At 42.1% G+C, this 15,766-nt stretch overlaps 1 protein-coding gene across 1 annotated transcript in view; it reads right to left on the reverse strand.

Moving 5' to 3' along the window:
* Nucleotides 1-12,507: 12,507 nt before the first annotated feature.
* Nucleotides 12,508-15,766, reverse strand: part of PKHD1 (PKHD1 ciliary IPT domain containing fibrocystin/polyductin) — a 277,151-nt gene continuing 273,892 nt past the window's right edge. The window contains exon 66 of the mRNA XM_075414995.1: nucleotides 12,508-13,370. Within this exon, the coding sequence (XP_075271110.1) occupies nucleotides 13,018-13,370 (353 nt within the window). The 3' untranslated portion in view covers nucleotides 12,508-13,017. The remainder of the gene's footprint in view (nucleotides 13,371-15,766) is intronic.

Genomic DNA, 15,766 nt, shown 5'->3' on the forward strand with positions numbered 1-15,766 from the left:
TTCCAGAGCTTTGCGAAAATGAAGCAGGATGGGAAAAGGAGGTGGGATGGTCCAGCTTCTGAAAGAAAAAAGGAGATTGCTGGACCAGTCCAGGAGCCAGAGCAAACCCTCAGGGTTCACATTATTGTCTTCTGTCTACTGTCAAGGGTGATGGTGGGTGCGAAGATGACTAGAGACCTCTGGCGATTGTGCCCCAAGGAGGGAAGGAAGCATTCAAACAAAAACATCTAGTCTTCTGGTCAAAACTGTGGCAAAGACCTCCCACAATCCCCTCCTCCCTTACTAAACTATTTGCTGATATCTTCACTCTTAATGTCCCAGTAGCTGCTCTCTGAATTTGCCTAGCTTACAGTGTTTTTTCTATACAAAAGAAAAGTTCTTTATTTTCAAAATAGTGTTTCACCTGCATGTATATTTAGACTGTGACCGTGTCATAAGATCAATACTTTCAGAGGTGTTTTATTCCACTGTAAGATGAAGATAAGAGTAAGAGACACAAGGTAAGGCATTTTCTGCAGGTGCCCATTGCTGGCTCCAGAAAAAGCCTAAAAGTGATGAATTTATACTGGGCATTTAATTTTTAGCTGCTTAAAATCCCTGCTTTTTTTGCTATAAAAAGTATTTTCCCCATGTGTACTTCCTTCATGCACCTTCTACAAAATTATAAAAAATATTTCTTGAACTGCAGACATCAAAACCAGAAGCAGTATCAGTCCTAGAATAAAAGCAACCTCTTCATATTTAAAAGCTTTGTGTCTATGCAGCAAAATAACTTTAGCTTCTTTGCAAGACCTTTATCCTAACAAAAATCATCTGTAGTTATTATCTATCATGACGACAAGCTGTTTTCAGTCACCAGCCGTCAGAAGAGAAACTCTGCATAGTAAATACAGCCATATCCCTAAGTAGAATTTTTCTGTCCTTATAATAAAATGTACCTCATTTGTCTGAACATGGTTGATCCACCGATCACACAACATAAGGGCTCTGTCATCTTATTTTATTTATCATCCCTTGAATCTCCATCTCATTAGCCAATTGGCTGAATACCAAATGTTAGATTATCTTTGTGTTTATAGATAAAACATTGCTAAAGTAGCATCAGGACAAAACCTGATCCCTCTGTGACCAGACTAGAAACAGACCTGCTCAGTAGTGACTTCTATAAACACATTTTGAGGCTGTCAACCTATTTTTAATCTACTTAAGGTGCACCACGTTAATTTTGTGTATTTTTTTTCTAATTTTGTAATCAAAATGTCACGGTATACCTAGTCAAATGCCTCACAGACGCCTGTTGCTTAAATACTGCTATCTTTATCAACTGAACTCATAATCTCATCAGAAAAAGAGCTATCAATTTGATTTGACAGGACCTATTTTCCATAAGCCTGTGTTGACTGGCATTCACTAGATGTCCCTGCTTTACTTCTGAGTATGGGGGACTCAGGGGTACAAGGGAAGAGGGTTTGCCACAGCATATACATCTGCAGCTTCAAATTCAAGCACCAATTGTCAACTTGTCTCCTGGAGACTACGGCAGTCTGAAATGGCCCTGAAGTTATTTTATGCTTTGCTCTCTCCAAATCAAGACTGTCCTGTCTAGAAATCCAAGAAGGCCTTTCTCAGTCTCTGTATAAATAATTCTTTCATACAGCCAACATTATTAGTCATAGTGTGCAATCGGTTCTGTATTAGAATAGTAAAGAAGCCCACTGGCAGTGTGAAATGACTGATCTCCGGTGTGGATGTATCTAGAGCGCCAAATCCCAACAGCCGTCTACCTTGAGGCATGGGAGAATTTAAGTTGGTGAGGCGGAGGAGGGATTGGTGATATTAGGGAAGCTGACAATTTGTGTGACATGACAGCTCTTCTGCACGGACTGCACTTTTCTTTTCCTTTTTTCCTTTAACCCTCAGCACCTTGCAAGTGAAACCAGTCTACATACACTTATTATTTCTATTTCTATTTCTATTTCTATTTCTATTTCTATTTCTATTTCTATTTCTATTTCTATTTCTATTTCTACTTCTATTTCTACTTCTATTTCTACTTCTATTTCTATATTTCTATTTCTATCACTATTACTGTTCTCACTATTACTCTTTTGTTTCAAGGGTGGTTTCAACGGCAACTGGGATGCTAGCATTCAGCTGCACTTCAGAAATAATTAATTAGAAACAGCCTCAGTGCTTAGAATCCTGAAGTCTGAGTAGGCGAAGTGGACTGAGGTATAGAGAAAAGCTGTATTAGCATTCTGATTTTGCACGTGAGAAGCTGAGGGGAAGAGACATTAAATGTGTGGCCTAAGGTCGGAGAGGGGAATTGGTGGCAGGATGCAGACTTGAACTGAGGACAGTTGATATCCAGCGCAATGTATAAGCCGCAAGTCTTGCCCTGCATTACTTTTTCAGTGTTGCCTGTCTCCATTTTCCTCTCTGAAACAGGTTTAGATAACAGAAATGGTGTAGTGAATTTGTCTGAGGACAGATCGCCAAGGGAAATGGGTGCTTTTGATGATTTCTTCTCCACTTGTTCCTAGTGCAAACTTCAGTGAGTTGCTTAACTCTTCCCTGCTTTGTGTCATTTGTCCCTGATTCATGGACGATGGCATAGCTTTTCCTCCAAAAGGGGTTAGGAAAAGCATTGATTAGGGCTGGTAGTACTCTACTATTTCTTTTTGAAGGGAAAACCTGAATTTAAAAAAAATACCAGAGATGTGTATTTTTTTTTAAATGACGAAAACATTTTCTTTAGAAATACTACAAATTTTTCCATGGTTTTCAGGGAATCCATAGACCCTTAGCCTGCTTGAAATGAAGTGCTGTACTCAAGTCTTGTAGGACCTGTGAGATGGGAACCTTGACTGACCTTGCAGTTAACTCCCAGGACCATCAGACAGCCAAAGCCCTGAATCCCTGTAACCTCTTAGGAGATGCCTTAGGTGGGGAAACTACACAATCTCAGGACCTCCACCTCCAAGGTGAGGTGGTACTGGATGAGTTACTGCTAGGAGAGGCATTTACAGAGCAAGGAACTATTTTCAGAGGGAAAAAATTGCCACAAGACCTCTACTTGTGCAGTATTTGTGCACTCCATTGTATTTTTCCCATGAGAAAATGGCTCATGATGAGCTGGGAACTGATCAGTGAAAGACCCCACTGGAAGTAGGAAGTGCACAGCTGGATTAAGCTGAAATGCCTGTTTGACAAGTCTAGAAGTCAGCCATCTCATCTAAGTTATTCAGGTAACACCCGAAGAGAGACAGGCACTTCAGTGGGGTGATTTGGCCCATCCTGCAATAGCTGTATATGAAAAGTGAAGTGAAGCACCCTTCTGAGTGAATACTTGTCTATATTAAGTACACACAAGGGGGAAATAGATTAGACCAGACACCTAACTTCTAACAATTAGGAGTAATGAGTGTAGATGAAAGGTAGGTGGTCTCGGTTTTGCTCCTACACTGAATGTCTCAGAGAGCAATGGTCCAGTGCTTCCAGGATCACACACTCAGATGGAGAGCTGGTTAATCAGTGACTTTTTGACAAAAATATTCTCCAGTGCCACGTCTCTGGAGTAAAGGAAAATTTGTTTTATGTTCAGGGTTTGTCTCATGCATGTATTTCACTCATCCCAATTTGAACCTCTACACTGCCTGGATAAACAGATATAAATGTCTTCACACACCAAAAGAAACACATTATTTTGTGGTCTATCTATGAATATCACATCAACCATGATTTTACTCAGCAACAAGAAACCTTAAATTAAAAGCTTCCATTTCTGAAAATTTAACCTCTCACAGGAGGCCAAGACTCATTCTCACAGAAACAAAGGTATTAGGACACAAAAAAGAACTTCTGATGCCTTTCACTTGGGAATAGAGTTTCAGACTTCAGTACATCTTATAATTTACCATGCAGTTTTAGATTAAACAAGTGGATACTGAATCATATTTGGACTACTAAGCTACTCAGCCCAGTGGTGGACATGAAGATAAAAAGTCCCAATGGGCAAGTCTTAAAAGAGAGTTGCAATTTATGCTTCAGCTAATCATTGTTTCTGTGTCTGAAAACAAGAAGAAAGCAGAAGGCATAACAGAATGAAATGTAGCATCCTTCTCTCTGCAATGCACGTCTTTTCTCTGGGATTAAAATAGGGTTTGCATTTTAAATTTTCATTTACTAAACAGAAAAATATTTTACTAGGAGGGAATGGTATTACAGAGAAATGATTCTTTGTGTGCCCTCAGGCCTGGTGAAGACAGGATTTGATTTGCTGTGTTAGGCTGGAATCTGGATTGATACACAGAGATGAGAAGGTGTTTAATAAAATTTACATTTCATTTTCTCACTTGACACCAGTCTCCTGTCACTCACTGAATGAAGGGAATACGACAAATAACTTTTGTCAGCACCTAGACATGGAGAGACGGTCAGAGGGGGAGGCAGAGCAAGGGTGGGGTATTTTTAGCATCATTCGCTTTGACGGCTGCGAGACTTGGCGTGCCTTGAGCACTGGCTTCATCTTTAATGTACTTTGTAAGGGAGAGGTGTATCAAGAGGAAAAGCACAAATTAATCCGGCCACACCTGGGGATGGACAAATGACCTACTGGGAAATGAATGAGATGACCTGCGCCCAAAGCAGCAGAGCATTTCAGCGCATGCTCCACGCTCAACATGCAAGTAGCTCCTATCTCTGACAAACACAGTCTGATCTGGCTCGAATCCATCTTCCACAGTGCTGCACGAAAGGTCCTTTTCCACACTCTTGTTTTGGCTGTGTCACCTGTTTCTGTTCTTCTTTGCCTACTGATCCCAAATTAAAGTGACTGGGTTTAGTATTAAACCCTTTCATCCCTGATTTTTTTCAACCTGAATTTACATTTCTAATTGAAGACCCAAGATCAGAGTGCCAGGCAGCCTGGTCTCACTCTTCATTCAGTGCTTCAGAGAAATTATTTTTCCCAGAGAAAACTAAATCCCTCTCTGGTAACACCAGAGTTAGCTCCCACTGCTGAGGTGCAGTATATAGGACTTATAGGTCATCTAGTTCCAACCCCCCTGCCATTGCCAAGGACACCTTCCACTAGACCAGCTTGCTCAAAGACCCATCCAAACTGGCCTTGAACACTTGCAGGGAGTGAAACAACTCTGGGCAACCTGTGCCAGTGCCTCACCAGCCTCATAGTAAAGAATTAATTTCTTATATCTAATCTAAATCTAACCTCTTTCAGGACCTTGCACTTGGCCTTGTTGAACTTCGTGAGGTTCACACAGGCCCAGCTCTCAAGCCTGTCCAGATCCCTCTGGATAGCATCCCTTCCCTCTAGCGTGTTAAATGTACCACACAGCTTGGTGTCATCAGCAAACTTGCTGAGAGTGCACTCAATCCCACAGTGCACGTTGCCCACAACGATGTTAAACAGTGCCATTCACAGTACTGACCACTGAGGAATGCTGCTCGTCACTGGTCCCCACTTGGACATCGAGCTGTGGACTGCAACATTTTGAGTGCAACCATCCAGCCAATTCCTTATCCACTGAGTGGTCCATCTGCCCAGTCCATGTCTCTCCAATGCAGACAAAAGGATGTCATGCAGGACAGTGTCAGATGCTTTGCTCAACCCCATGTAGATGACATCAGTGGCTCTGCCCTTATCCACCAATGCAGTAACCCCATCAAAGAAGGCTGCCAAATTCATCAGGCACAGTTTGTCCTTAGTGAAGCCATGTTGGCTGTCATGAATCACCTCTTTATTTTCCACGTGCCTTAGCATAGTGAGACTGACTGGCCTGTAGTTCCCTGGGTCTTCCTTTTTACACTTTTTAAAAATGAGGATTATGTTTCCTCTTTTCCAGTCAGTGGGAACTTTACCAGACTGCCACGACATCTCAACTATGATAGGTAGTGGCTTAGCAACTTCATCCACCAGTTCCCTCGAGACTCGTGGATAAACCTCATCAGGTCCCATGGAATTGTGAGCCTTCAGGTTTCTTAGATGGTCATGTGAGGAAAAATCTTTGAATTGAAACATCTGAGGAAAAGTTGGCAGCATAATTGGAGTATTTTAGGAGAAAATTACTCACTAGCTGGAAGAGAAAGGAACAGAAGCTCAGACAGACTCAAATTTTTCTTTCACACTGTTTTCAGATTTGTTGAGGGTTATTAGCCAAAATGTTCACCTTGAGCATAAAGCTAAGGACAAATTGACCGTTAAGTAATTCTAGGAAGTCAGAAACTCAGGAGAGGAGCTCGAGAACTGCAGAAAGGCCAATGTCACTCCAATCTTCAAAAAGGGCAAGAAGGAGGACCCAGGGAACTACAGGCCGGTCAGCCTCACGTCCATCCCGGGAAAGGTGATGGAGCAGCTTATCCTGGAGGCCATCATCAAGCAAGTGGAGGAAAAGAAGGTTATCAGGAGTAGTCAGCATGGATTCACCAAGGGGAAATCATGCCTGACCAATCTGATAGCTTTCTATGACGACATGACTGGCTGGGTAGACGAAGGGAGAGCCGTGGATGTTGTCTACCTTGACTTAATCAAGGCTTTTGACACAGTCTCCCATGATATCCTCCTAGGGAAGCTCAGGAAGTATGGGCTGGATGAGTGGCTGGTGGGGTGGATTGAGAACTGGCTGAATGGCAGAACTCAGAGGGTTGTCGTCAGCGGTCCTGAGCCTAGTTGGAGGCTGGTAACTAGTGGTGTCCCTCAGGGGTCAGTACTGGGCCCAGTTTTTTTTAACTTCTTCATCCACGACCTGGATGAAGAGTTAGAATGTACCCTCAGCAAGTTTGCTGACGACACCAAACTGGGAGGTGTGGTAGACACACCGGAAGGCTGTGCTGCCATTCAGGGTGATCTGGACAGGCTGGAAAGTTGGGCAGAGAGGAACCTGATGAGGTTCAACAAAGGCAAATGCAAGGTCCTGCACCTGGGGAGGAACAACCCCATGCACCCGTACAGGCTTGGGGTGGACCTGCTGGAGAGCAGCTCTGCAGAGAGGGACCTGGGTGTCCTGGTGGACGACAGGTTAACCATGAGCCAGCAGTGTGCCCTTGTTGCCAAGAAGGCCAATGGGATCCTGGGGTGCATTAAGAAGAGTGTGGCCAGCAGAACGAGGGAGGTTCTCCTTCCCCTCTACACTGCCCTAGTGAGGCCTCATCTGGAGTACTGTGTCCAGTTCTGGGCTCCCCAGTTCAAGAAAGATGAGGAGCTACTGGAGAGAGTCCAGCGGAGGGCTACAAGGATGGTGAGGGGACAGGAACATCTCCCCTACGAGGAGAGGCTGAGGGAGCTGGGCTTGTTCAGCCTGAAGAAGAGACGGCTGAAAGGGGACCTAATATATACTTATAAATATCTGAAGGGTGGGTGTCAGGAGGATGGGGCCAAACTCTTTTCAGTGGTGCCCAGCGACAGGACAAGGGGCAATGGGCACAAGCTGAAGCCTGGGAAGTTCCATCTGAACATGAGGAAGAATTCCTTCCCTCTGAGGGTGACGGAGCACTGGAACAGGCTGCCCAGGGAGGTTGTGGAGTCTCCTTCTCTGGAGATATTCAAGACCCGCCTGGACAAGGTCCTGTGCAGCCTGCTGTAGGTGACCCTGCTTTGGCAGGAGGGTTGGACTAGATGACCCACAGAGGTCCCTTCCAACCCCTACCATTCTGTGATTCTGTGATTCTGTAATATTTTAATTTTTAACTAATTTGAGAGTTCTGTGTCTGTTTTATTCTTTCCATCTTCCCTACTCCTTTTCTCTGCTTTACTTGTCAGAATGTGAAAGAAAAGAGAATGCGGGGGAAATAAAAAGGAAAGAAAACAAAAGGATAGGGTAGATATCTCCAGAAACGACCCACCATCAAAAGGGATATCAGCTTCCAGTTTCAAAAATAAAACATTCTTTATGTCTTTCTCTGGAGTTATCCTGCCATGTAGCTGGCTTTTGCTCTTGCAATCGCCTTTATAATATTGATCAACAAGTCACTGCCGAACGTTTCCCACATTTTAGTAGGCACAGAGCTGGAATAATTCCAAGTCCTGGTAAAAGCACAATGACTGAAAAAAGAAATTTAAAAAACCCTTGAATCTGTATAATCACTAAGTACACAGAATCACCCTTGGAGTGTTGCAGCATGCAGGTTTCTTGATCCAGTGAAGGTTTTCTCTGGCAGTTTGTAGTCCACCGGAGAGATTTTTTTGTGTAATTTTGCTCTTAAAAAGGCTATTCTTTGCAGAATCAATAAAAGGCTTCTGACTGGACACTTTCCTCCTTTATTTGCATTTATACCACTCATCCTATAGAAATAAATGCCATAATAAATGTCATAATAAATAGAGATTGGGAGTTATACCATATAGAGATGATGAAAGGGTTTATAATCTCATTGCTGTTATTTAGTTTTTCTTTTTTTTTTTTTTAAATTTTGTCTTAGGCACACAATTCCTCCAACCTAGACTGTAATTAATTTTACTACAACACCAGTTATCTCTGCTCCCTAACCAGGCTTGTCATTTTAATTTTTCACAAGCTTTCTTTATTTCTATCCATGTGCCTGTTCCTGTATGTTCGTGAAGTCTCATCAACTCTGGCCCAAAGCCTTAGGCAAATTTGTCTGTAATGCACTCCTCTACTTCAGACATAAGAGGAAAAAATACCACTTCCACAAAATTGGAACAAAAATAAAAGGAAGAAGAATAATTTTGACCATACAATGTCGAGGATTTCAGGCAAGCCTGGAGATCTTGGATAAAAATTAGGCATCCTTTCAGCTACACTCTTATTTATATCAATAAAGAAACTTGGGTGTTATTGCAGATGGGACTACAGAAAAAGGTTAGCAGGTGGAAACCCCAAATCCAGCAAACAATGAAATTTTTGCCATGGCTTGCAGAGAAGCCAAACTTGTCAAATCACTGACGTTTAACATGATTGTCAAGAAAAACTTTGAGTGTCAGGGGATGGATCTACACAGGCAGATGCAGAAACTTTTTATGTTCATTTTTTCTGGACTTTGAAGGCCTCCTTGGTGTTCAGTGTGGCGAGCTTAGCACTTTGCTAAGCCCAAGTATATTTGCTGACACGGCTTAGTGTCCCTCACACAGCTGGCCTGAATGCGGGCTGTGCTAGAGCATGAGTCTTTGCCACAATATGCCTATAGGTTTCTTTGAAAAGCTGAGCTGAAATCCTGCTGCTGTCTTTTTATGTGTCCTCTCAGAAGCTGGACTACAACAGTAAGACACAGTGAACTGTTTTCAGCTGAACCCCCTGCAGCTGGGCCAGAACTCTTTAACAAGCTCAAGTCTATCAAGGCACCCCACTCCTCACGGGTAACCCACGTGTCACACTGTGGGTTCTTCCTCTGGCTCCTTCTACTCCATCCCGACCCTGCTCTGCCCTCACCCTGACGTTTGGAATATATAATGTCTTCCTAGCCAGGAGTATGTCATCACAAAAATTAACCCATACAACAACCACTCAAAGGTGGAAATCACTGTTATCATAATTATAGAACATAGATTAAAGAGAACTCAAGAATACGAAGACTAAGGGTCTTGGGCAGTGGAGTGGGTTGACCCTGGCCACTCTATCACTTCTCCTCCTCAACCTGACAAGCAAGAGAAAATATAATGAAAGGCTCTTGGGTCAAGGTAAGGACAGAGAAGATCATTCACCAATTACTATTACAGGCAAAACAGACTCGACTTGGGGAAATTAGTTTAATTTAATACCAATCAAATCAGAGTAGGATAATCAGAAACAAAAACTGTATCTTAAAACACCTTCCCCCCACCCCTCCCTTTTTCAACTTCATTCCCGATTTTTCTCTCCTTCCTCCCCTTGAGCAGTGCAGGGGGATGGGGAATGGGGGTTCTGGCCAGTTCACATGTTGTCTCTGTCGCTCCGTCCTCCTCAGGAGAGGACTCCTTGCACTCTGCCTCCGCTCCAGCATGGGGTCCCTCCCACGGAGACAGTCCTCCATGAACTGCTCCAATGTGGGTCCCTTCCATGGGGTGCAGTCCTTCAGGATCAGACTGCTCCAGTGTGGGTCCCCCACAGGGTCACAAGTCCTTCCAGAAAACCTGCTCTGGCATTGGCTCCTCTGTCCATGGGTCCACAAGTCCTGGCAGGAGCCTGCTCCAGCACGGGCTCCCCACAGCCTCCTTCGAACATCCACCTGCTCTGGCGTGGGGTCCTCCACGGGCTGCAAGTGGAGATCTGCTGCACCATGGACCTCCATGGGCTGCAGGGACAGCCTGCCTCACCATGGTCTGCTCGATGGGCTGCAGGGGAACTGCTGCTCCAGCACTTGGAACACATCCTCCCCCTCCTTTACTGACCTTGGTGTCTGCAGAGTTGTTTCTTTCAATATTCTCACTCCATTTTTCCGACTGCTACTCTGCAGTAGTTATTTTTCCTCTTCTTAAATATGTTATCACAGAGGTACTACCACCATTGCTGATGGGCCTTGGCCAGCAGCAGCTCCATCTTGGAGCTGGCTGGAGTTGGCTCTATCAGACATGAGGGAAGCTTCCAGCAGCTTCTCACAGAAGCCGACAGTGTTGCTCCTCCGCTATCAAAACCTTGCCACGCAGGATCACCAAAATCAGGATCACCAAAAGTACTGATGGCAAGACTAATGACATGCAGATGCCCCACAGGCCAAGCTAGTATTCAAACTATTGTAAAATGAAGCTTTTGGCTTGGGACATGAGATGTACATTCACTTTTTTCACCTTGCCCAGGACATCCTGGAGTGGCTTGGGTATGTCTGTTCATCGAACCATATATTCCCTGTAAGAGTGAGAGGCTGTTTTTTCCCTTGCCTCTCTAGCCAGAAAAGCTTCCAGAATAAATCTGGATCTCCATCAGCCACAAAGCAGTAGGATCCCATTTCGACCAAGTGCTGTTGCAGTTCATCTAAACCCAATTATTCTCAGAACAGAGATCACCTCCTCTTTACCCATGTTCTTCAACCACTAAGTCTCAGTCACATCTTCTTCCTCTCTGATCACCACAGTGATTCTTTTTGTGATATACAAGATCTCCTAAATTTCTTACTTATTCAGGATTCACTTAATGTTTACACTAATTATTCATCTTGTTTTATTTCACTTCCTCTCCAATTCTTTCCTGTGTTCTACCACTCACTCAGTTAATTTGCAGGGCTGTGGAAAATCAAAATTGAGAATTTTGCAGTTAAATATTTTTTAGTCCTGCTTATTCCATTACAGGTCCAGACATGCAAGACATTATTTATTCTGTAAACAAAATATGGATAAATGCAAGGATTATGAATTAAAGGATTAATTATAGCCCTTAACTGTTTCCAGTATGTCTGTTTTTTTTTCCAAAAAGAAGGTTCCATTGTATAAATTTTGCATATAATTTGCATTCACTATTATTTGCATACATTCTGACATTTGCAATTATGTGTCATTTGCTTTCACACTGCTTGGCTGTGATAGAGTCACTTACTAGGAGCAGAACTACTTAACGGGAGTGGTGTTCAGAGGATGGAGGAACTGTATTTCTGCAGAGAGGAAAGATCTCTTACCATGTGAAACATCTAAAACTGGGTATCAGCTGTGGAGGAAAGGAAGGGTCTTTAAATCATTCCACCAAACGTGGACATCTCTGCAAGGTTTATCTTCTTATTCAGACCCTGAAACATGAGGCTTAGGTATCTACCATGTTGAATCTCGTGAAAGAATATTTTAATCTCTGCAGAAAATACTGTAAGAAATTACTTTTCCATATCATGTGAGAGATCAGAAAGGCTGATCTATTGCACTAAATAATACAAGGCCCTCATCCTCAAATGTCTTAAGTCAGAGAAGCCCCTGTGCAGACAGTCAGAAGCCTGGCTCACCGTTGAATCCATCCGATTTCACCAGACAATGATGTATATAAAAACAATATAGTGCAGGATACAATCCTGGTGAATCTATTTTTGTGTCTACAGAACTGTGTACCTCACTGACCAGCACCTGCACCTTAGCTCCTTCAGCTTGAAGTGAACTGATTTGTGGGTGGATGGTTTGTTTTTTTTAAATCAAGATTTCTTATCTTCTCTCCCACTGCTGAACTGGGCAGAAACCTCATGTTTCTGCTTAAGTATTTTTTCTGCAGAGGAGTATAAATTTTATCTTGTGTCACCAGGCCACCTGGCAACCAAGAATTTTATGGTACAGAGAGGGTGTAATAAAGTCCCTCATCTTCCAGCTCAGTAAAGCAAAGCATGGAGGAATTCTCTGAGCAACCAAAGAACATCAGCATTATTATTATCATCCATAAAGAGTGGTGTTCATAACAAGTCAGTGATTTAAAGGTGTTAGAAAACAATGACATGGTGAAGATTTAACTCAGCAAAATACTTTAATTAAAAAAAAACAACAGAGATTTAACTACCGAGGAAGGGAAGCACTTACTCAAGTCATGAATTAAGTGGAATACATGTTTTTTTCCTGAGAAAAATGAAAAGGTTTATGCACATATTGAGGTTGTTTGAATTAAACTAAAGAGAGGATTGGAAGAAATAGAAAAATTACTACATATTTGTATATATGCATACATACCTATCAGTGTTGGTCTAGACACTAAGACTACATCAGTGCTAGTATATTAGTGTCAGAAATCCTATCAACTGCACTGTTGAATTGTTAGGCTAATCTCTGAAAGCCGACCTAGCTAGCCAGCTAGCACTACCCCAGACCACCCTTGGACAGAGTTTTAGAGGTATCAGAAGGACTACTCTCAACAGGCTATTCGGATGCACCCACTCTGTTTTGGAATCTAAGAAAGTTCAGCATCACAGACATGGCCAGAGTCTCCAAGCTGGCTGCAGATCCAGGTAACATGTTCATTTGTACATGTGCAGCATGGCAGACTGCTTCCCCACACTAATATGTGCATGTTTTTCTCTGACCAAAGACAAAAAACATTCAGTTTCATATTGACTGCAAGCCAGACAAAGTTTTCTTTGTCAGTGGTCCACCACCTCACATAACTTCTTTTACACTTCTGCTGCTACCACAGCAACATGGTCTCTGACATCCTTCTGAGGTATGGGCATCCTTTCGGACTTCTCTCTTTCCTCGTTGTAACCAGCTGAAGGCTGGGGGACATCCTTCTGCCTGGAGCACCCTGTAACAGTTGGCTGCTGAAGTTCCAGAGAGTCACCAGGACATGTTCCTCTACATAGCTGTTGGTAACTGCCACTTCTCCTAGCTGAAGACAAGGTGTCTCTTCTACCTGTCTTACGCTGGACAATGCTCGTTTTTCTCACTGCCTTGGCTTCACAGGGCTGCAGGTTTAACTCCTCCAGTTGTCCTGAAGCATGTGCCACTGCTCCAGTTTCTTCCACATCTGTGAAAGAAAAACTTGTTTGTGCTTTACAATAATTGTAAGGTCCTACCTTCATGTTCCTCACCCTTCTATGCCTTTACTGTCTTAAAGATGTCAACAAAAAAGGAGTTAGTGTTGGTAAAATAGCTTTATCTGACCACAAATTTAGTTTGACAGAAATCAGTTGTTAAAATTAAATAACCATAAGCTGCTTCCACAAATAAATACACAGCAGCCAAAACATATGGTTTCTTCCTATTGATACACTAATAGCTCCTCCAGCATCTCCCAATGGTTATCAAACACTTCAATAAATGCTTAATAATAAAATATATAGAATACAGCTGGTTAATAAGCCACATATTTCTAAGACTGATAAGCATTTTAATACTACACATCTATAAAATATATCAACTCTCTATGGATCAGGCTGTAATACAAAGTAGAACTTTTAATTTCCAACATTTGAATTGTACTCAAGGCAGAGCCTGTAATCTGCAATGCTGTTTAAAAAACGTCATTGAAAAATGCAGAAAAAGAAAAACACACACTATACATTTTTCATGTAGAAACAAAAAAATATTTACGTCTTAATAAACCAAACAATTATCAACCACAGAGGCAGAATCACTTGTAGTGTTCAGCAGATGGATTCAGAGTTCACAGGGTGTGCTATCACATCAGTGCAAGATTGGCAGACTGCTTCATTTGGATGCTAAAAACTTTTGTAAAATTCTTGCAATTCTCTCGCTTCATCGCTGAAAACAATAAAACCAGCCCAGACCCAAAACTTTTATACTCGTTTCAAATCTGGAACTAGTCCTAGTCCACATTATCCCCTGCGTTAGCAAACAACGTCAGCTTTTGCAGTCCATTCATCAGCATATATTATAGGTCCCCACCACAAATGATCCCAGAAAATGTGTTGTTGCCACTCCTGATTTGTCAGGTTTGTCCTTGAAGATTAACCCTTAACAGCCTACGACATTTGGCCCTGTGGTTTCTCACATATTCTGCTCAGATTCATTCTGTTCTCCCTTTTCTATAATTTATTAATTGGAACTCTATTTGCTGGAATTATTTTGATAGAATCATAGAACATCTCATGTTGGAAGGGACCCACAAGGATCAACTAAATCATATGACTAGGAGCATTGTCCAGATGCTCCTGGAACTCCTTGAACTCTGACAGCAATGTCAATGACTTCATCCTTGTACTCACTCTTCCTGTTAAAAAATGTCAAGTGTTTTTTCTTCAACTTGTACGCTCACAGCTTTCAGTTTCAGGATTGCACCTCCTTGAAATCCACTGGAAAGTTGTCAGTAAATTTTCAGTAGTCACATATGTTTCTGTGTGTAGTAGTTTTCCTTCTCAAGATTGCTTTAATATTAGGCAGTTGGCTGTTTTAAGGTACAAATTACATACATTACTAGGTTGAACTTTTTTTCTTTATACACATAAACAAGATGATCAGGTCATGGTGCCCTATACCAAAGCTTCATGTTAATTCTTGATATGTATTGATGCCCTCTTAAATTTCAAAAGTGTCATTTTCAACTGTGAAAACAGGTCTCTTCGAACGAGTTTGAATTAATGGAGAAGGCTAAAAGTTTTCTGGGTACGAGCAGTTTCAGTGATGAAACACTGCCGTGAGATTTCTATGACATAGTCATCTAACACACACTGCTTTTTTTAAATTAAATACAAACTATTCAATATCAATATAGCACATGATTAACTGGATTAAGTACCAGCTAACAGAGAGATCAGGCAGTAATTATACGTGGGAAATAATTCTCAGAGGTGGGGATGTGTCGTGGTACCAGACACTACCACTGAAATAGACGATATTCAGCATTTCCACCACTGATTTGAAATTACAACTAAAATTAATTCCGATCAAATTTTGTAAAAGGTAGAAAAAATGGCAAACAGGTATAAAGGAAGACAGAGGAGGTGATCTGAGCAACCTAGGATGCAGACCCTATTTGCAGAGTGGGAGAACCTCTTCACGAATACGACAGTGATTTCTGGACGATGGTGATTAAGGAGTTCAGGATAAGGATCATTCAGGTACAACACCTGAAAGGACTGGAAATTGAAGCTAGGAAACATAAGATGTTATAGGATACAACTTTTCAATGGTGAAGGCGATGAAAAACCAGAACAAATTACAAAAAGAAGAAAGAAACAATATGTTCCTCCATCTCCAAGTGGCATTCAGTTAACTATGCGTTACTCAAAAGTTATTTAATTCAACAGAGAGATAATTATGTGAAGCTGAGGAGATTTTCTAGTTACATAAGGTCAGAGAAGGGAGTATCTTCATCCCTGCTGCCCTGCAGTGTTGCCTATCTATGCATACAGCTTTTTTCCTCAGCTACTTGTTCTGGGACAACAACCAGGGCCCCTGCCT

This window comes from Opisthocomus hoazin, chromosome 2 (genome assembly GCF_030867145.1).
Source record: "Opisthocomus hoazin isolate bOpiHoa1 chromosome 2, bOpiHoa1.hap1, whole genome shotgun sequence".
Taxonomy (NCBI): Eukaryota; Metazoa; Chordata; class Aves; order Opisthocomiformes; family Opisthocomidae; genus Opisthocomus; species Opisthocomus hoazin.